The sequence below is a fragment of the Epinephelus fuscoguttatus genome, linkage group LG15 (genome assembly GCF_011397635.1).
Source record: "Epinephelus fuscoguttatus linkage group LG15, E.fuscoguttatus.final_Chr_v1".
NCBI classification, from domain to species: Eukaryota; Metazoa; Chordata; class Actinopteri; order Perciformes; family Serranidae; genus Epinephelus; species Epinephelus fuscoguttatus.
This window is the reverse complement of record NC_064766.1, coordinates 24667124-24689653: the sequence shown is the minus strand read 5'-3', so window position 1 is coordinate 24689653 and position 22530 is coordinate 24667124. Positions and strand designations below refer to the sequence as shown.

At 42.1% G+C, this 22530-nt stretch overlaps 2 protein-coding genes across 2 annotated transcripts in view; both read right to left on the bottom strand.

Moving 5' to 3' along the window:
* Positions 1–2107, bottom strand: part of slc1a7a (solute carrier family 1 member 7a) — a 71555-nt gene extending 69448 nt beyond the window's left edge. Inside the window, exon 1 of the mRNA XM_049598166.1 lies at positions 1967–2107. Coding sequence (XP_049454123.1) covers positions 1967–2107 — 141 coding nt within the window. The remainder of the gene's footprint in view (positions 1–1966) is intronic.
* An 8624-nt stretch (positions 2108–10731) lies between these two features.
* On the bottom strand, positions 10732–16685 carry LOC125902014 (ubiquitin carboxyl-terminal hydrolase 37-like). The gene is made up of 16 exons (XM_049598100.1): positions 16312–16685; positions 15794–15858; positions 15231–15339; positions 15036–15079; positions 14798–14885; positions 14604–14671; positions 14309–14338; positions 14042–14173; positions 13796–13919; positions 13562–13713; positions 13305–13404; positions 13039–13115; positions 12116–12224; positions 11937–11994; positions 11296–11451; positions 10732–11188 (listed from the first exon to the last, which is right to left on the bottom strand). The coding sequence occupies exons 1-16, from the start codon at positions 16339–16341 to the stop codon at positions 11181–11183; spliced, it is 1350 nt and encodes a 449-aa protein (XP_049454057.1). The 5' UTR covers positions 16342–16685; the 3' UTR covers positions 10732–11180.
* Between the last annotated feature and the right edge of the window lie 5845 nt (positions 16686–22530).

Here is a 22530-nt window from a genome sequence, read left to right as displayed (position 1 = left end):
CTGCTGGTCTACCACTGCCTCGAACAGTTAGTTTGGTTGTGTCATTGTGTAACTGTGGCATTTATTAAGCAGCTAAAATACATTTTGCTGCTGCCCCCATCCACAGCAGTGCATTGCTTAGCTTCTGTGTCATACAACCCCACTTCTAAAGATCCGAACTATCCCTTGAAGGATACCAATGATACTACGATGTTCCATTTCTATAAATGCGAGTTTGCTCACATGCAAAAAGGAGATGTGCGCTCCATATTAAACAGACAGCTGCTAAAGTATTAATGTCCTTTTTTGTTTTTTCTTTGTAGTAATCTCATTTTGTGTTCTCATTTTTGTAATGTGGAGTTATATGTTGTATTTTTTGGTCTATATTGTCAGTCTGTAACTTTATGTGGCTGCTGTCTCGGCCAGGACACTCTTGAAAAGAGATGTTGAATCTCAAGAGGTTTTTTCTGGTTTAATAAAGGTTAAATAGAGCAGTGCACATGGATCATGGATGAAGGCACACATCTGAAGCCCCCCGTGTCTCGCTCAAAATTCATTTGACATCACAGGCATGCTCAAACATCAATGGCAATACCTACACATGCCTTACGTCATACAAAATCCCACATACACCAACCACCTCTTAAAGGACAATATTTTCATCATCCAGTTTCAAATGCATTTCCTGTTTCTGTACTGATCAAGCACCCTTTAAAGAGCAGCTTCTCTGTCGAATCTAATTTTGCACATGCTTTCTCTGCTACGACTTTGTAACATTTTTTCATGTCTTTCTACCCATAAATTCAGTCATTATCAAACACAACGCACTCAGAGGAATAATCATCCAGTTGCCTGCAGAAATGTCATTTCTCTGTTCATCTGCAACCTCTTAGCATTCTCTGAATTCCAACTATTTAATTCCACTTCCCATTCAGTCATGTGTGAATTATATAAGTGAACATGAATTGTTGACTTCATGTCTCTGTGAGTGATTGACAACTAATCTCCCCACCGGCAATCCCTTTCCGTGGAGTCCATCTGAGAGGCTATAGGCAATCTGAGCGACTGATAAGATACAGTTTCACATTAAAAAAACAACAACTATTCTCTTGCTCTTGGGGACGTCTTCTGCCATTACAATGTGCCTGCTGCAGCAGGCAAATTGGCTTTTAGATGAGGCAATTTAATTCCATTCTTGAAGCCAGCTTACCATTCTCATGTGGCGCTTTTTTCTTCTTCTCTCATCAAAAGCAGACGACCCCAGAGGCTTCTTAACGCTGTATTTCTACGTTTTGCTCACACTGCAATTCCAGTGTGAGCAAGATAAAGAACCTTGTGGGAGTCTCTTAGGTGGAATGAGCAGCCACCATCAACCAAGTCTTTTCCAGCTATCCGAAGGGCAGTCTACTATTGATTACATCGTCCTGTCTTTTGCCTTAATGGTCCTAGTAGGGCCGATCGTGGTGATGAAACCTATACTTTGGTGGAATCAGACGGGCTTAGAGAGGCAAAGAGAGGCTGGTTTATAAAGATAAGGTGAACAAATTATTATTTGACGTAACTTCCTGTGTGAGGACTTGCAGTTTCTCCTACCTGGGGACAAAATGGAGTCCCCACATGGTTAATTTTGGGGTTAAGATTGAGTTTTAAGGTTAAAGTTGGAGTCGTGTCCAGGTTGAGGTGAGGGTAAATGTCAACACAGTGTCCTCACAAAGATAGATGTTCACGCTTGAGTGTGTTAAAGTGTTGGGTTGGTGTGTAGCACATGGAATTGAGTAAAAGAGGCAGATGCAGGGAACAGGGAATTGGGTAATCTCTTGTATTAGGAGCTGTGGCAGTCTGAATCCATCACAGCATTTAAGACACACTTGAGTGGGGAGATAAGGCAGGCAGGCAGCTGGGCAGGTGGATAGTGTGTGTTGTGAGGAGGTTTGGGGGGGGGGGGACCAGGCGTTACAATCACCACCAGGCATTTGAACCAACTGACCTGCTCGGAGAGCTGCTTGCCTCTGAGGAAGAAGCCCAGCAGGCAGCCAATGACCACGGCCAGCACAGACAGGATGAGCAGTCCGTTCTGCTTGCAGACATTCTTCACCCGCCCCCACACTTCATCCAGAGCCACCGCCATCCTCCTCCACCGCCTCCTCCTCCTGCTTGTCCTGGTCCTGACTGCAACTTCCGAACCCCCCGCGGAGAAAACCACCAGAGCAAGCCCCCCCCCCTTTTTTAACCACTTATTCAGCCATATAGAACCAGCACAGAGCCAAGAGCTGCCGACACCACCACTCCGGAAGAAAGTGGATGCAGCAGGTGGGGAGAGATAGATGGACGCAGACTGATGGAGGCGAAGGTGGGCTCGAGAGAGAAGAGACAAATGGGACAGAAAAAGTTTAAAGAAAGAAAAAAAAAGTTGGGGTTTGATTAAGGGAGAGGGGTGAAGAGTAAAATTAAAGAGGTAGTCGTCCAAAAATAAAGCACTTTAGATGCTTCTGTGCTCCTCCTCCAAACTGCTCCCGTGATTATTCCACATGAGACTAAGAGCATCACACTCTATCTCTGTCTATCTGTGTCTGTCTCGCTCCCTGTCAGTCACCTCCCTCTCCGTCTCTCCAACCCCTACTGACACAGTCCTCCTGGTGGCCAACAGGGGGCCCTGCGACAGCTGGTGGTATTGTCATCAGGGTTAATACTACGATCCTATTAGGCTGCGCTGCACGACTCAGATCTAAGACTGGATTAGAGAGCTCTCTGAACAATTGGACAGCGGATTGTTCCAGACCACGAAAAAGAAAAAAAGGGAATAAATTGCACAACAAGTGACATGAGGTAAATAACAAAACAAAAACAGGGACTTCCAATGCTGGTTAGTTGTTGACCTGTTTTTATGTTTCACAGAGGTGCAGCACACATGATTGAACGTGACAGGGATGACACAACCGAGAGAAAAAAAAATGAATATATATGCATGGCATTAGTGCATGTCTTCAGGTGATTGCCCACTAATTGTATAATGTTGTCAGGTAAAAACACATGCCAACACAAACATGCTGCATCATGAATATATATTAGAGATCTTTTATACTGTGTGGCAATCCATTACATACAGAGTGTGAGCTGAGTGTACTGAGGTGATATTAGTGATAACCACTAATGTGGTTTTATGTGATAAGGCTAGTAATACTCTATACTTATGATAGTGTCAATCAAAATGTGCAACATTAAGTCATTAAAGTAATTTCTTTACCACTCACTTTATTGAAAGTGTCTTCATTTTCTTCTTAATTGGACAGCTGAAGAAGCGAGCTCGTCATAGATATGAACACGATGCATACATGTGTAAGGGGGGTGTAGGGTATACCAAGTAGATTTTAAAATCAGGTGGAGAGCAACACTGAAATAACCAAGGAGTCCAAGTCAAGTTAAAAAGAATAATTTATTACAACAATTAAAATAGTTATAGTTACTTAAAACCCACGAGTGGTGTTGATAGGACCCTAAAGAAAGCAATGAGTTAACTTACTAAAATACTACTTACTCAAAAAACAATGCAATGTAGTCATGAAAAAATATAAAGGCACACATAAAAATGTTCTTAAAAATGTCTAGGGCTGTAGTCTCCTGGTTGACTGGTCAATGATTTGGTTGATATGCTCTTGTCTGACCAAATTCTCATTGTTCGAATAATCGCCGTGTTACTTTCACAAGGAGAAAAATGATACATCAATAGCTTTTCAGGATTAATCCATCATTTCCTGCAGCGGGAGGGACAGGCTAAATTACCTGTGAAAATGGGGGTGTTTTCAAAATACCTCCTTTGTTTACACATCGTTGAACTCGCCAGTTTCTGTATACTGAAACCATTTCCCTCAGTAGAAACGAAGCTTGCATTTACTTGTATTTCACAGATAAGAAACAATAAATTGTGAAGACAGTAAAGCCTCCACTAAAATAGCATTTTAAGTCTTGTGTGTGCTCTATCTTCTTTGGGATTTATCCTGGCTTTATATGAGCAGAGGAAATCTCCACTCGTCACTAGGCTAATTTAAACAATGTAAAATGCAAATGAATAACGTTAGCATGTTGTATTTGTTTGGAAACTGTGTTTAGTGTGACAGTTGTTTTGTCGGTGAATTGTAATGGAGCCAAATTGAGTGCCCTTACCTTTGTTAAATGTCGCTGTTGTCCCTGGCTTTATATGAGACAAGGGAAAGATCTCTAGTTGCTAGGCTAATGTATACCATGTAAAATGCCATAGGCTGGCGCTATTAACGTTAGCATGTAGTATTTGCATGGAAAACGTGTTTAGTATAAGACAGTTGTTTTGTTGGTTAATCTTGTGAGTTGTAATGGAGCCAGATTATGTACCGTTACCTTTGGTAAATGTTGCTGTTGTCCCTGGCTTCAGATGAGAAGAGGGAAAGATCGCTAGTAGCTAGGCTAATTTACACAATGTAAAATGCCATAGACTTGCGCTAATAATGTTAGCATGTTGTATTGGTGGGGGAAATGTGTCCAGATAAAAACAAGTGTTTGTCTGTCAATGCTGAGAGTTATAGTGAAGCTGATTTGTGTACTTGTGTTTGAATTTGTCTCTATTAAGCCATGTTTAATGTGTGTTACTTTCAAGCCCCAACCTCCGGGGGAGACGGGTGAGGCCAATGCGGAAGTGCCAAAAACTGCAGTTCACTGACTGTCCACTTGAGGCTGGCTCCGGAAGTGAGTCAATCCTCATAGACCCCCATGTTAAAATGCCCAACTTTAAAGCAGAAATAAACATGTTTACAGCCTGGTACAATAATGGTTTTGGTCTCTTTAGCTAATTTCCTTTTTTTTTTAATTTTAATTTTTATTTTTATACAGTCTATGGTTACTTTACAACACTTAACACAGTCCTCCACCGCCGACTAGTGTTTTGGAGGTGTAACTGCAGAGTGACAGACGCACCACCAAAGAAGTAAAAATAACGTGCAGATTTTTTTTTTCCCTTGACTAATCGATCATTTTAAGATTATGTACGACTTCAGTTGACCAAGATTTTCTTTGGCTGACTACAGCCCTAAAAACGTCCAAGGAAGCAGTTTGAATACCAGAAACAATCAACTGTCCTTACCTCAGTCTTGCAGAGTATCTGGCCAATATGGCATTGGGACACCATTCTTCTGCATCCGAAGCTATGGTCCGAAGTCCAAGCATTCACAGGCAACCTGAGTTAGGGGAGTTAGGGGATAGAGCTCTCAGCTCTGTCCGATAGTTAGGCCTACAATATATGAAATTAAAGCAACACTTACCTTTCTGGAAATTTTATGCTTTTCTTTGTTTAGGTTAAAATGCTATTAATAAACTGATGGCACACTAACAAATGAATTCCACCAGAAATAAAAACTCATAATCATACCATTCTCATATGGTTCTAAGAAAACTCAGACCAACCATTGCATTCGGAGTTTTCTCCTGTTCTGTCTGTCTTCCCCACGTGGAGGCCTTCGACTGATGTAACCGCTCGCTCCCCCACCATCATCAGTCATCACTGACTCCGGTTGAGTTTTAAAACTCCAGGGTTGCATTTGACTGTCTTGGTTGTAATGTTACACTCTCCTCTTCCGTGTATCTAACGTTACCTTGCCAACACCTACGTCTATCATAGACGTAATGAGGATGTAATGGAGGAGGGGGGACTAGGCCTTTGGAGGGAGGCGGGAGGTGTGGATGTTAAGATTTTTTCCAAGTGCTGTGTGAAATGCAAGAAAGGTAAGAGTTGCTATAATCCTTAAGTAGATAAATGAGGGAATAAATACATGTTTATAAATGTAAATTTAAATATACAAATGAGTCAGTATAGTTCAATAAATGAATAAATAAATTTATTTTTTTTAAAGGGTGTTTCTCAAAGGGTTTCTTCTTATTTCAGGGGACTTTTATTCCTAATATTCCTATTATATGCAGAGTGTTTGTGGACGCAAAGTCAAAATTCCATTAAACCCATAGCTACATCTAACAGATGAATATTGAATGAAATACAAGGTAAAGCAGAGTGTTTGTCATATTTCAACTGAGATTTTTAAATCGAGCTAAACTTTCTATGCTTCATTTGGATGTCTAATTTGCACGGGTTTGAAAGAAATCCAGCTCCCACACCAGGCTTTTGTCTCGCTATTCCTCCTCCAATGTGCTCCCAGCCTGCTGTGCCCTGACTCAGCGGGGGCTATTACAGAATAAAGTAATTACTTACAATTTTCATTAAAAAAAAAAAAAAGAAATCTCAACTCACTCACTCAACTGGTTTGAGATCAAAACCCTATGTTTCAAGAAGAACGGTCTTTTGTATCTTGTGGCCATCCACAATGACACGAATCAATCTAAAAAAATATTATGCACAAACATGGCAACTTTGTTTCTCAGATAATAATGACACTTTATTTGTACTTCTTCTGGACAACGTATTCAGATTCAGACACATCCCTGATGTGCTCATGTGTGGCCAAGTACAAATAATATACAGTTGGTTGCAACTTCTGTACGGAGGTGTGTGTGGATGTAGATTTGGAGCCAGGAGTGGTGGGATCGTGACATAAATGGCTTCACTTAGACCAATTTAATCCAAAAATTCAGGATGCTTTTAACTACATCTGTCAGCACCTCTCCAAAAGACTCTCAGCATGAAACTATAGAGGTGTGTAAAAGTTGCACAAATTCTAATATGACTTTCAGACTGAGGTTGCACTGCAAAAAAAAATCCGACCTGTATCTGTTTAAGAGCCACATATAAGAGTGGCCCAAATCAGAATAGAAAATATCAGTCTGTGGGGTTTGTGATGTTCACATTCTAAAAAAAATCTGATCTGAGTTACATATAAGTAAAAAAAAAAAGAGACCACTTTTGCTTGCACTCTGATTGCAGCCAAAGTGTGGATACTGTCTGGAAAAGAGATGTGTGTAAAGCAAATGTCACAGTAATGGGGCCTTGAGCACTGATGGAAAGTGTGGTAATGGTGTGGCGTGAGACATCACTGAGAAATCATCTATTCTCCCGAATGATATCATCCAAAGACCAAATACTGATGTCTGTAGGCAATGAAAGGGGAATTGAAGCAATAAGGAGGAATTCAGTGAGGGTGAGATGTAAGCCTGTGTTACTCATGTTACTGACAACTGCCTCATATACTATTCTGAAGGTACACTAAGGAGCCCACAGTAGCAAACCCTAGAACAGGGGTCGACAACCTTCAGCATACAAAGAGCCATTTGAGCCCATTTCCCACCAAATAAAACCCACCTAGAGCCGCAAACTCTGTTTGATCCCTAAAATGACGATAACACCATTTATAGTTTCATTACACTTATGCTATAGCATTTATGAAATCAAAAACTAGACAGAAAATGACTCACATTTTATTTCTGGGTGTAACGGAGCAAAACACCAAATTCTTTTGAACTCTAGAAAAAAAATACACTGGTCCTTCCCTTATTAATGAATTTAAAAAAAATCAACTCGCTCCAGTATTCTGAAGGCATACAGCTGCGGCATATTCGCTTTAACTAAAAAAGGGAAAACAAAAAAATGCCAGTTTATATTTTATTATGACGTAAGTCTATTTCAGTGTGCCGTGGTCCTTTTATTTCTTCGTCATGTACAGCAGTCAACCGTCGACCTGAATATAAAAACACAATCAGTTCAGGAACCAATATAAAAATATACATTTGCAAAATAATAGCTCATTAAATAATTTATTTCACCTGGTTAATGTGATTTCTACTCTTGAACTTCGCTGCACAGCTTATCCATATCGGGGGTGTAGGACGTCACTTTGATCTTCACACAGGACTGCAAGCTGTCATCTGTGAGGCGAGACCGATATTTGCTTTTTATGAAGTTCATGCTGGAGAAGATCTGCTCGCATAAGTATGTGGATCCAAAGATCGACAGGACTCCAAACGCATACTTCTTCATGTTTATTTAAGTGTCGGGAATGGCACTCCATGTTTCGAACACAAGTTTGTCCAGTTTGGGCAGGTTTTCAATATCACTCCATTTGCGCCCCTGAGCAAGACTGGCCCTCTGACGAGCAACATCTTCAAGGTCAGCTGTCAAGCTTTTGAACTTAGACACCCATATGTCTTTGTCAGCTATGTTGGCCAGTTCGATCTCAAGATTGGGTTGACTCACACTTGCAAATGCAGTCATATTCAACAGAGCCGGGTCGATGCTCAGGGGAGTGATGGGGAAGGATAGTGTGTTTTTTTTCCTTTCTGAACTCGCTGAATCTTCTCCCAAATGCAGTCTGCATTGTGATGATTGCACGGTGTAAATGCCCATAATTTATCTGAGCACTGTGTGCTTCTTTGAACTCTCTTAACAAGGGGAAGTGAGACAGCGTACCTCTCTGTACATCTCTGGCAAACACGGTCATCTTGCACTCTGGACAGCCACCAGACTCTGTTGTGCAGCAGGAGATCGGAATATGTGCTTTCAACTTCTTCTAATAATGAACGGAACTGTCGGTGGTTTAATCCTTTTGCCATTATGTTGTTCACTATCTGAATGACAAGATTCATCACCTCTGTGCAGTCTGCATAGAATGTTTGAGCACACAATGCCTCTTGATGCAGGATGCAGTGAAACGTCAGCAGCTTTCTATCCAGCGACTTCTGGAGTAAACTCACACACCCCCTCTGTGTTCCTGTCATACTCGGTTCTCCATCAGTAGCCACTGAAACCAGGTGGTTGGTGTTTATTTCTTTGGTTTTTAAACAATCCAACACAGCCTCACAGATGTCCTCCCCCTGTGTTTGGCCTTTAAGTGGTATCAACTCAATTATTTCCTCCTGTGGCCCAGCAGAGTTCACATATCTGCATAGTAGCGCAACTTGCTCAATATCGCTGACATCTTTTGACTCATCACAGGCAATTGAGTAGAGCCGCAGGTTGCCGACCCCTGCCCTAGAACCTTACACGTGTAAAGAAACATTTTACTGTAACACTTGAGGAGTTGAAGGCCAGTATTAAACAGAGATGTGGATGAAGTCTTGTGGCCTGATCCACAACAGCCCAGGCACATTGTGTGCAAAGAATTGTGGGTGAGGATACACACACGCATCCTGAAGGATGGACTTGGTCCTTGGTAGAATTCGAAGGATCCTTCACATTGCAACAATCCTTCAGTGTAATTCAATGACGTATCTTAATTGAATCTTAGCCACTCAAGGATCCTGCCTTGACTTTGAGAAACACTGTATGACTCAAATCAGTCCTTCACTCCTCCACAGCTCCAACCTCTCGTCTAAATATGGTCACTTCTGGCTCTTGATGGCCAAGATGGCGATGGGCAAAATGCTGAACTCAAGGCTTCAAAATGTCCACAAACCAAAAGGTGACCAAACAGTAGCTACATCAGTTATTTTTTAAGTTTATGGGCTCCACCTCAAATGTTGCATCCACTTTCTCTCATTCCTTGACTCCTCTATCCATGTCCCCTGCCTGCCCCTCTCAGGTACCGTCACCCCCCAACAGTATGAACCGTGTTGGTCCGTGGGCTCATGGCCCCATTTCTGGGTTCGACTGTCAAGCCTGAACCCCAGAGAATGTGAGTGGGCTCCAGCCTGAAGAACAAACTGTTACCTGTGTGTCTTCATCTGCCCAAGTTTCTTATTTGCCTGTGTTAAACAACTGTCGCTGACTTCCAGAGTGCTGTATTTGGGCCCTAAATACACTCGTCACAATTATACCCACAAACATTATACCCCTCAGACAGAAAAAGCCACAAGTGTTTTTGATTAATACCATCCGTGTGCAGTCTCTTGCTTTTGCAAGGGATATATCATGTTTTGCTAGTTTGGTGTAAGGTTTTGTGGTTAGTGTGTGCAGTTTTGCAAAAATAGCCTAAAGATAGTGCCTTAGCAGACATAAAAATTGTAATTGTAATTGAATGAGTACAAAGAGTGTGAAGACCTATTGGTCAATTTATTGATATGAACCCAAATAGCAGATCTATTACTACTATTTTATGCATAACAAGCAAGCAATCAGCACTTGACGAGTCCCTGGGGTTTCACACTGAAGGCGAACACTGCCGTTATTTGAGAAGTAAACCCTGCGGTTTCCAGTCAGTGGGAGATGAATTGTAATCATCTCACAATAAGACTAATTCTGAACAGCATCTATAAAAATGTAAATAATACAGTACTTTATTGAATCTGCTGTCACCTCTAAACTGAAGTACACAGTTCCTGGTGCAGTTGTCTCTTTTGGTTAAATACATAGCCCTTGCTGCGGGATATAATGTAATGCCTCTGCTCAATGTTGCTGGAATTTACTTTATCATAGTGTAATAGCTAGGCTGCAAAGGGGTGGATGTTTTCTGGAAATTTTCCAAGGCAAGTTGAGCTCAGGAATTTTGCACTGTTTAAATTTAACAGCCCATTCCCATCCCCATTTGTCAATTTGCTAGCTAGCTAAGGGTCCGCACACATGCCACATGAACATTACATATCTTGTCTTTGGACTTTATTCATTTTGAATATAAGTCAAAAAGGATTTGATTGTTATTATTTACATTTTACACAGTGTTCCAACTTTTTTGGAATTGGCGCTTTATTATGGAGCTATAAAAACTCCCACTGACAAATACATTAAAATACAACCAACAAAATCCTAAAGTCCAATAGTATTTATTTTCTTTGATTTTCTTTTTGTAGTTCTCCCCAGAGAGCAAGCCATACTCTGGCACAATGCAGGACCATCTCTACAACTGTGGTGTCAATGCTGAAGAGATGAGTTGGGTCTGTCCTGCTGTCCAGTGACTGTGAGGCGACAGTGGCAAGGAAAAACTCCCCACAAGAGGAAGAAACCTTGGGAGGAACCAGGCTCTCTGGGGGGGCCCATCCTCCTAAGGGCAAGGGAACCATCAGCTGCTCCTGGCCACGGGACATCTTCTTCGTTCATCCTCCAGTCGTCTTTCTTGGTCATCTGTTGTCCACCGTCACGTTGAACAACTGCACCAAGAAAACAGACAAGATTAGGAACTCACTTACCTTCCTTGTCCCGCGGCGGGTCTCCTGGCTCCATGATGGTCATCCTGTCTCCGTATGGTGTATCCAGGTCCCTTAATCCGACATCACGTCTTGACTATGTCCAGGTCCCTTAGTCCGACATCACGTCTTGACTGTGGCAGGTCACTCAGTCCGACATCACGTCGTCAGTTGGGTTACACTACTGAGAATGAAGAGAACACACTTGATATAAACACTATGTTGGCGCATTTAAAAATCTCTCTCTTCTTCAGGACTTGAGTTAAGGATGTGACGGTGTTGTCCTCTTACTTCTCTTGTAGAACAGGATGTAAGCACCCCTCTTCCGCTGCTCACAGACTAACTTGCCGGACGTCTTAAAGACCATTGAATCATTGTAGGTGAGCCAATGATCATCTGGTTTGTCCGGATTGTGGTCTGGGTGGATGCCTTGGCTGATGTAGTGTCCTAAGAGAGAGATTTTTATTAATATCTTGAAACAAAGTTGATGTTATGAAGGTTAACTGATAACATACTAAGTGGAATTTTTCAGAATCACGACAGCTCAGCGTATAACTCACCTAGAAAGCATTATTATTTATTTCTTAACCATTCATAAAACCATTAGTTACAACTTAGAGAGTGGTATCAGAAAGATTCTGAATATGACATGATGTTTAAAACTTTTATGGTTTTTTACATAAAACATAAGAACGTAGCAGAAAAGAGTTCCAAATAAAGCAGAGTGCTAATAACTAAATTCATCAATCAAAAGGAAAAAATAACCATCAATTTCACACAGAAAAGGATAAAGTTCCACTAAAACTACTCAGAATAAATAAAGTGAATAATTATAATTGGTTAATTCCATCAGGACCTGAAACGTTTCTATCTACAACATGACAGAGGACGACAGACGGTCACATTCAGCCTTCAGTGTGTGCTTCTCTTACCCATTTCTGTGGAGCCAAAATGGCTGATGGCGCTGACCAAGCTGTAGCAGCCTCCATCCTGTGAAGGAACACAGTTCATAAGAGTTAGCTTCACACGTACACACACAAAACAACAGCACACACTGTACACATGTTTACTTTCACGTGAGCCTGATTTTTGTGTTTCTGTTTTTCTTTACCTGTGTGGAGGAGACCGGCAGGTCCCTTGTCAGCCTGACAGGGTCATCAACCTTCTCAAGCTCAAAGAAGGGAGAGTAGCGAAACCTCTTCAGCTGCAGGATGAGCACTCTGAGGGAAAAGGTATGAAAATATGAAAGGATTAATGTTGAGCCTAAAGACAAAGTGGAGCAACACATTCTTATCCTAACTCGTCAGATACTGACGCTTTGTCAGTGGACCTACACCTCAAAATATGACACCCTAGGTACCCCCCTGCGTCAGCTTTGGATATTCAGGGACGACACGATAATCTACACTCCTTACATGCATTGTGTCTTTTCAAAATACACTTCTGTTTTCACAGGAAATGTGCAGTTTCTGCTCGTTACGTGCATACATTCTCTCTCAAAATAAACTTGAAACGTAGGTAAAAGACTTCCTTTTTATGTTTACTTCCTTTCTATTTCAGGTTTAGGCAACTAAAGTTAGATTTAGACAAAAACCAACATGGTTTGGCTTAAAATAGGTTCAGTCGTTACCAATGTCGTTATGTTACATACGTCACGTGACATACATCAGTAGTGTAGCGTGCTACACACGCTAGCACACTATGTTATTATCAAAATAACTCCACTGATTTTGGTTTCACACTGGAAGTGAACAGTTGGCTCAGAGCTGAAAGTCCAGAGTCTGTTTGACCCATTCACCTCCCCTCCTGCCTGCCCTATACAGACTTTCTTTCCCTTTATATTACAGTTGTTGCAGGCAGCGTCACAAACTGCTGCTGCCCGCTGCGTGTCATACTGCCACAAAGGGTGCCTCTGTGCGTCGGTGTCTGACGCTGAGATCAACTGACTCTCAAGGGTCCCTCAGGGTCAGTGGACCCTAGTTTGGGAACCACCCAGGTCAGGTGATCATTTATGTCAGATGTGATGTCACTTACTGTGGCAGAGTGAGGAAGGATGATCTGCAGCTTGACTTGTTCCCTCCGCAGTCACACCTGAACTCCACCTCCGTCTCCTGCAGAGCAGCACAGAAAAACAGGCTGTGTGTTATGAACACAACTACAACACGTCCACATGCTCAGACAGAGGCAGTGTGTGTGTGTGTGTGTGTGTGTGTGTGTGTGTGTGTGTGTGTAGTGCTTGTTGCATGATGTTTTAGATCAGTCAGTGATCATGTGACTGAAGGAGGATTTGTGGATTTTACCTTAAGGTACTCCTGGAGCATCTCCTCCACAGAGCCTCCAGGGATGAGGTCTAGAGACAGGTTTGTGGATTCCTCCTGTCTCACTGACTGTGCTCCACAGCTGCACATTAGAGACAATACACATTAATATTGGCTGCAGTGGTCACAACACAGTTTTGTTTCATAACAGGACAAGAGCAGGGCTTATTCAAGAACAGATCATTAAGGTGACACCATTAAAAACTGACTGTGTGTGACCCTGAACTGTGCCGTCTCACCTTTTGCATGTCCTGGTGTTCTCTATTGTGATCACCAGGTTATCCTCTACAGGGCAGGTATAATGTGTGCCCATGAAAGCTGCTGTCTCCTGCAGCAGAGGGGCCAGACCTCTCATCTGTTCCAGGACTGTAGTCAGGAACTCATGAGCGTCCTGAATACACAGAGAAGAGTTTAAACACAGAGCCCAGACAGTCAGGAGGTGAAACAACAGAATGTGAAGGCCGCTGACTCACCTTTTGCTGAGTGTCCCAGAACTCAGGTGCCTGGGCAGAGACCACATCCTTAAAGGACTTCAGGAGGGGGATTTTAACTCGTGCGTCTATGGACGAATGAACGTCCCTGACATCCATCAAGCTTCTGCAGAAGGCGAGAAGAAAAAAAAAGAGACATTTTTGCATGTGTTTCATTTTGGTACTCAGGTTTGTGGAAAAACTTGAGAATGACGTAAGTGTGAATGTGTGTGTGTGTGGCTGCTGTACCTCATCAGTTGAGCCTCAGGTACTAAGCTCCAGACCTTCTCCATGCGACTGATGCCCCCAGTGAAGTCCTCTAATGTTAGGAGACTCTGCAGGCTTGCGTTCATATAGCAGGTCTGCCCAATGTTTGGAAATCTGACACAGAAACACAGCGAGTCAAAACACACGTCAGTATTCATTCTTCACTGACCAATCACAAACAGGTATTTCAGTTTGATTTGATGGATTCATCTCTCATTACAACTTTGATTCATGTGCAGATGTACTCACCCGAAGCACTTGATGTTGTTTGTTTTATTGCTATGGAGATAAAACAAAAAAACACAAACACAGGGTTAATAAACAAGCAAGATGCTGACAGAGCAGTGTGTGTGTTTATAAGTTGACCGAAAAACTGGGAGAACATGATTTCATTAAGGTTACTTATAGTTAAAAATATGATATGTTAGGAAAAGTTTATCTATGTGAGAATATTAGTCAGTGAATATAAGAGGAATTAAGAAAAATTATCAACTGTTTATGTTCCTGACAGACACTGAAAGCAGCATGGAATGAATGTCACTACCTCCTCTCAGGCTTTGGTGAGTCCGTCTTTTTGTCGTTGGTGATGTTGGCTGGTGAGACACGTTTTCTCTGTTGGAGGAAAAACAAACTTGAATTGTTCAATAATGCAAACATAACAATTAACTATATCAGTACTCTCACTGAGTCCTGGCTGGTGAATATCTGGTGACATTGGCTCTTTTCTGTGAAACATACCCTGCCGTTGATTGACAGCCAACGCCAAAAGTTCCTCACGGCTTCCTTTTGTGACGCAGTTTGAGCGTCTGAGGTGGTGACAGTAGGTCTAAAGAGAAACATGGTTGGTTATTTTACAGAGATAAATCATACAGACACGCTGTGTCCTTGTGCTCATCTCTGGAGTTTTGTGGGGAAAATGAAAGAGTTAGCAAACAACATGTCTGTAGAAACAAAAACGCACTCTGAATGGTCTTACCTTTCCTGTGGGGCTGAAGGCCTCCTACCAGGAACACTTTTCTTCTGTAGAGTGAAAACCAAAGCAATATTATGAGGAAACTGTTTTAAACTTCTTTTTTCGCAGCCATTTCCAACTAAAATGTTTAAATATAAATGTTACAGTCTACTAAAATGAGATTAATGTGAAGCTCTGACACTCTGACGTCAAACATACGTCAAGGTAACCAAAGAGGCGATTCCACCAGCTCTTCTTCTTTGGCTGTCGGTCCTCCCAAGCTGGCTTTGCTGAGCCTGGAGCAGCAGGTACATCCTGGACACCGCCACTGGTGGTTAAGAGAGACACAGTTAGTTTTTCTGCTTTCGAGGCCAGATAAATGAATCATAAATCATTTGCAAGAATTGTTTCCAGAAAAAAAATCACTCTCACAGTTAACACAATCAGAAACAATTTGCGTCAAACTTAAACACTTGACACTAAAAACACTAATCTCAGACAGTTTGTACATGTTGCCTGTACATTTATTATTTTATTTTTTTAGCGCTCCAAGATTTTACCAGTTAAAAAACAATGAGAATTTTGCTTTCAAATCTCAGGTCTGCAGCTCTGGCACTAACTCTTAAAGGTTTGGATTACTACCAAGAAACTACATACTAAAAAATGTAAATACTTGTATTAATACTACTTTATTTCTGGTAAAATCCTTCTAAACCCTTAATAAAGGCAGCAAATGAAACAGACCACTGAAGTGTATTTTGTACTGAAGTGTATGTCCTTACCTTGTCTGATGGCTGGAGTGCTGTTTCTTCTCATCAGACACAGTCTTCACAGATCCTTGTTTCTTCTGTTAAGAATGAAGAAAAATAAGATGAACACTGACTGAAAATTAAAATGCCTTTATAGAGTAGTCTGGGAATGAGTCCTAAACCCTGAAAATGAGTTTGCATTTTTGCACACTTGGTTTCCTTGTTTTGAGGTCAATTAGTTTTTTGAATCTGGTTTTGCACCAAAGACTTCCACATTTTGTTCTAGGACATAAGATATGTCAGTGAATATCCCTCTTGTGAAATTTTAAACCTTTAGTAAGTAGTAAGTGAATATAAGGGGAAAATCCCCTCTGCTTTTGTCGAGGGAATCAGGGTAACACTAGCATCTGTGCTGGACTACCAAAAAACCTCTAGATAGACTATAATTTGACTGCAAGTATCGAAAAACACACTGAAGTCATGGAAACTTTTTCATTTCACAAGGTCACGTTAAAAGCCGTGGATCTACAGAAAGAGAGATAGAGACAAACCTTTCGGCCAAAAATACGTTGTCCGAGCATCTTCGCGGTGTTGTGGATCTCTCTTGAAATTCGAGTCAAGTTGTGATGTCCGTCTGCACTGTTTGACTGCTGTAGTCAAACTGTCTGTTGCAACATTCCACTTGTACTTACCAACTTCTGGCCCCACAAAGAGGTTCTACAGAACATGACACTACGTTCTGTTCCAGAACACATTCTGCATCTTTTAATTTTCATAATGTGAGCATCTCTGTAATATATTCAAACAAAAACAAACCACAAGCTACAACAGTTTCAGTGTTCTTCACATTGACACAAGGAGTTGGCGACATGGAGTTTAAATAACGTACAAAAAATGTCAGGTATAAACCAGAACACAACAACACATGAGATACACGTCAAATATGTTGATACCATTCAAAATCAATGCAAATGGAGCCTCTGGGATTTTTCCTTCACCAAAACATAATAAGATGGATTAAACCAGAAGTAACGGCATTAATTGCAGAATTGTATTCATATAATGTGACTGGCCAGGACCTTTCACAGTGTTATGATAAGCCGCCGGTCAGCCACATGACACCTGTCACAGCAGAATGATATGTGGACAGGCGCCGTCTGATGGAAGCGTACTTTAAAAAGACACAATACATTTAACAGGTGTAAAATGACCCATCCCAGACAACACATTGTCGCTCTGACCTCGCCACATATCGACGTTTGGTGGATATGTGGCGGTTGCCCCCCCTCGTGGCCCAGTTGTTGAAAAACGCTCACTAAAGTGCCCTCCTGGGAGCCAAAATGCGTGCTAAAGTGCCCTTTTTTTTCTTTTCGCCCCTGCCCTTCAAAAAGTATGTGCACGCCACTGCACAGGACACAAAAACTGTTCTCCTGGTGTGAAAGTTGTTGTTTGCTGGGTGCTGGTGTTGGTGTTTGTTGTTTCGCCTTTAAACTATAATGGCAACTGGCCACATATCATACCAACATTAAACCACAGGTTTTTTCATTGGTGTCTGACGCTGCAAGTCACTGCCCAAATGCTGAATTTCAGTGACCTTGGAGTGAGACTAGGTTGGTCAACAACAAATGCAGCAGGATACCTAGCGCGTAATATGCAGACATAAAAGGCACTGATCAAGTGGCAATAGGGTATAATGAATCTACTTTCTCTACTCATCCAGATCATCAGCATCTTCTTCTCGTCATCTTCACCACCTCTACCACCACTAGTGTCTAGACCCTGCGGGGGTGTTCCCTATTTGACTATGGACTCATCACCCTCCTTAAATCACACCATCTCGATGTGGTCTAATTGCCAAAGACGTTTCACATTTTTCATTCTTATGTGCACATGCTAATAAATATTCTTTTTACGTTAAAAAACAAGTCTCTCCTGATTGAAATGTCAGTAAATTACCCTCAAGGCAAAAAGCCTGAAGCTCATTAATGACTTAATTTTTTTTGGGGGGGGGGGGCATTTTTAGCCTTTATTTGATAGGACAGACAAGTGTGAAGGGGGGAGAGAGAGAGAGGGAGTGACATGCAGCAAAGGGCCACAGGCTGGAGTCAAACCTGGGCCGCTGCGGCAACAGGCTTGTACATGGGGCGCCTGCTCTACCACTAAGCCAGCGACACACCTCATTAATGACTTAATGACAGCTTCTCCTCACTTGTAATGAAGAGCATGTTATCCACAAAGGAGCTCCTCGAATAGCTCCTATGATGTCTCAGGAACATAGAGGACTTAACACAAATAATAAATGAATGTTCCACTGCGGGGGCCCCATATTGTTTCATTAAATCTAATGGAGGCCTGATGGCTATGGGTGGTTAACTTAGAATTTCTATGTGAGATGAGATAATGAGATAAATAAGTACAGGCCATCAGACCATACTGTGTGTAAAATAGCCAGGAGGGTTTTTGGTCATCATCAGCACTTTAGCTCAATGTAAACAGTCATTGGTCAACCACTGACAACCCCTGAACCAAAGGAAATAAAAACAGATTTTAGACCACCTTAAGTATCAATAAATAATACACTGATATTGTACAAATTTGTTTTTTGGAACGATTTATAATCTAGAGAAATATTTGTATGTAGCCTGTGGCATAACATGCAACACATAAGTACTTCTGATGAATCTTTTGCGTTGTTGCTGAAAATACAATAGGAATTGAACTCTTTTTCAAGGTGAAATGCTTTTACAGTTTAATGCAGATTGTTGGCAGCAAACACAAAGTAAAGCCAGATAAATATATATTTACTTTCCACATCCACATATGACGTGCAAGGTACCCTGGATGCTTTGGTTGTTGACATTGTGGGATGCTGTGTCAGCTTTGGCCCGTTACATGCATTGTCTGTTTTCATGTTTTCTTTAAAAATAAACACACTACATTGGTACAACGCCGCAAATTGACGTTTTTTCCTTCAACAACAAATGCACGTGGTTGTGTTCAAGCAACAAAAACACGTACTAGGTTTAGGACGAAAGAACAGTGTTTGGCTTTATAATCTTACAGGACGCAAACGCCGCTCCCCCAGGTGTCGACAGTGTTTGTTTGATTTGCCAAGGATAAGCAGTTCTTCAGGTTCATAGCAGGGATGCTTAATTAAGGCCAATATTGACTGCAGTCTGCTCTGGCTTCTGATTGAATAAAACATTGAACAAGTTGTGTATAACAAGACTGGATATTCTGTCAGAAAACAACTTACAGCTGAAGTGTGAGACTTTTACAAATAAATGAACGTGTGAGCAGGGAGTGAGAGCAGAATGAGGAGGATGGAGGTGCAGAGTGGATTTTTTTTACAAAGTTTGAGCGTCACCCTGTCTCTTGCTTCATCCCAACCCAATCCAATTTTGCTCTGGTGCTTGTTACACCACAAGTTTGAAGCATGTCCGACCTAGAATGCATCTGTCTATTGCGCACACACAATTTTCAAAAATCAGCTGGAGTTTAATGGAGTTTACTAAGCACTTTCAAAAGGAAACTGAGCAGTGAGCGACCTGTTCTGTTGCGGCTTTGGATGGAAACTCTCACCACTCCACTCCGCTCACATGCAACACCGCCTGTGAATGCGCTCTGTATTTTGCAGTACACTGTTGTGAGTTATCTGAGGTGACTCGCTTGCCCTGGTTTGTTGGAGGTGATGCGTTCTACATCAGTCAACCAGAATGAAAGGGGGAAGAGGAAAAGGGGAGAGAAAGAGACCATAGTGACGGTTAGAAATATGGCAGAAGCTATGGCGGAAAATCCACTGAGAGTCCACTGTGTTTATGTAATTACTCTCACTGCCAGAGAGCAGGGGGTAAAAGTTCCACACTGCAACTTTAAATAATGTTGTCAAGGGTTATATTTTAGTGTTATGTTCAGTATAATCAGTAAATCAGCTGGCAGTTACGTTAATTTACAACATTTTCCCATTATGTTAATAGAAAGTATAATCCGGTCAACAATACCCAAATGTCTTATTTAACCTGGATGTCTATTTCTGAGTCAAATTCTTTGTTTTTGTGTGCATACTTTGCCAATAAAATGACTCTGTTTGCATTTCTTCCAAAACATATTAACTTGCTGTTGCAAATTCATTGTATACAGACGTGATTTCTGGAAGACAGGGTTGTAAAAAACAGACATCAGTGCATCAGATGCACGTCTTTGACCATACTCAGTGATGATGATAAAATTAGAGAGGAGAGAATGTTGGAGCTGCCTATTACAGCCTGTAATGGAGGCAAAACATGAGAAAAATAAAGGGGGTGTGTTGGATGGAGACAAACAAGGACGCACGGGGGAAAGGGTGGTAAAAAGAGAAGACACCACAAGAGGAAAATTGTCATGAGAGTGAAAATCAGCTCAGAGCATATTGATTTCTAAAGTTAGCAGGGCATCGAAAAGTAAACTTGCAATACAAGGAACAAAAAAAGCCCCAGTGTGCATCCACTGTCAGACCCCCATCATCCTGATTACATCAACGTCCTGCACAATGCAAACAGCTTATTTCATTTCCATTAACAACAATGCCCCACGTGTGACACATGGGGGGAAAACCAGAGGCTCTCCTGTTACGTTAACATAACAAGCTTTCACATGATGGGTGATATTACTCTAATTGTAATCCCAGATGTCACATCTGCTGTGAGGCTGCAGCGTAATCCCTGACTGGGCTCCAGAATGTGCTGTCGTCTGAGGCTAAAGATGTGGACTCGGATGCTGGCGGGCCCCTGCATACAGAATCCGCCGAGGTCTGAAATGATAATCACTAATGCCATTTTTAGTGCCCTGCAGGAAAAGCCACTTTAGTTGCAGATCTGGAAAAAAAAGGCTTTTCAATATCTCAGCATTCAGCACTGTGCTGTGGGGAGTGAAGCCTCTGCAGCTGACATGGTGCAGTTTTCACAGCAGCGTCTTTGATCAGCACAGGGACATGGAGATCTCATTTAAAATCAGAATGCTGTAAGCAGAGTTTGCAAGGTACAAATAGGCACAAAGGACCGTGAGATGGATGCTGAGGGATGGATCCCGTGTTTTATCTTGTCCTTTGGCTCAGAGAAGAGAATGTCAGTGAAGAATTGAATTCAGTTGCTTGGCTCCGTCATGTCTTTGTCACAGTGAGGAAACATGTTTTAGAGGTGTGGCGCACTCTTTCACGCTCTGTCGTTAGTTTTGAAAGGGATTTTATTCGAACTAACAAAGCAACAACAGCAGAGCTACTTTAGTATTAGAAAATATACAGGTCTGTGAGTTCATCCTGTTGATATTTCATACAAGGTCATTTCAACCATGAACACCATAAAGAATATAGGTAGCAGCCTCATGTATTTGCTCCAGTTGTTCCAACACACAGCACTCAAATAAATTATTTTGTCTTTTATCAGGTTTAAGTATTTCAATTACATATAAAATTTCCATCCATCTGAGTCTGAGTAACATAACCCAAAGAAAGTATGCAGCGTTCATTTTGGCACCTATTTTAGCCTTTATGCCTTAATGCTTATTATTGTTAGTCACATTTTAATCAGGCTTACGACCACGTCCCTAGGGGAGTCTTGTGGGGGGAACTGCAGGAATACAGGGTACAGGGGTCGCTGCTACAACTCATCCGGTTCTTGTATAACCAAAGTGAGAGCTGTGTCCGCATACTTGACACAAAGTCAAACACGTTCTCAATGGGTGTTGGCCTCCGACAGGGTTGTCCTTTGTCTCAGATTGTGTTTGTGATATTCATGGACAGTACTGTAAGGTGCAGCCGGGGCAGGAAGGAGTCCGGTTTGGTGACCTCCGAATTGCATCTCTGCTTTTTGCAGATGATGTGGTTCTGTTGGCTTCATCACACCGTGACCTCCAGCATGCACTGGGGTGGTTTGCAGCTGAGTGTGAAGCGGTCAGGATGAGAGTCAGCACCTCCAAATCCGAGGCCATGGTTCTTCAAACACTGGATTGCCCCTCTGGGTTGGGAGAGAGTAACTGCCCTGAGCGAGGGTGTTCAAGTATCTTGGGGTCTTGTTCAAGAGTGAGGGTAGAGTAGGGTGTGAGATGGATCGGTAGTTTGGCGCAGCATCTGCAGTGATACGGGTGCTGTGCCAGACCATCGTGGTGTAGAGAGAGCTGAGCCAGTAGGCAAAGGTTTTAATTTACTGGTCCATCTATGTCCCAACCCTCAACTATGGTCATGAGCCCTTTGTAGTAGGGAAGGAATGAGGCTGTGGATACAAGCAGCTGAAATGAGTTTCCTCTGTGGGGTGGCTGGGCTCAGATAGGATGAGGAGCTTGGACATCCGGAGGGTGCTCTGAGTAGAGCCGCTGCTTCTTTGCGTTGAAAGGGGTCAGTTGAGGTGGTTCGGGCATCTGATCAGGATGCTTCCTGGGCGCCTCCTGTAAGAGGTGTACCTGGCATGTCCCACTGGTAGGAGGCCCCAGGGCAGACCTGGAACACACTGGACGGATTACATATCTCGTCTTGCCTGGGAACGCCTCAGGGTCCCCCGGGAGGAGCTGGAAAGCGTTGCTGGGGAGAGGGACGTCTGGAATACTTGCCTGCCTACTAGCCTGCAGCCCCAGCAACCTGGCTTCAGATAAGCGGTTGAAAATGGATGAATGGATTTTAATGATGTTTTTCTTTCATAGTTTTAGTCAGCGACAACTCAAAACGTTCTAGTCCAGTTTGAGCCAACGAAAACTCACTACTAGTTAGTCAAATTTCAGTCATTACTTTTAGGCCTTGACAC

Coding starts and splice junctions, on each gene's coding strand:
- LOC125902014 (XM_049598100.1), bottom strand. CDS start 16,341: ATGCTCGGACAACGTATTTTTGGCCGAAAG. Junction 14,174..14,308: donor AACAACATCAAGTGCTTCGG/GTGAGTACATCT, acceptor TTTCTGTGTCAG/ATTTCCAAACATTGGGCAGA. Junction 13,116..13,304: donor TGCTCCAGGAGTACCTTAAG/GTAAAATCCACA, acceptor GCTGCTCTGCAG/GAGACGGAGGTGGAGTTCAG.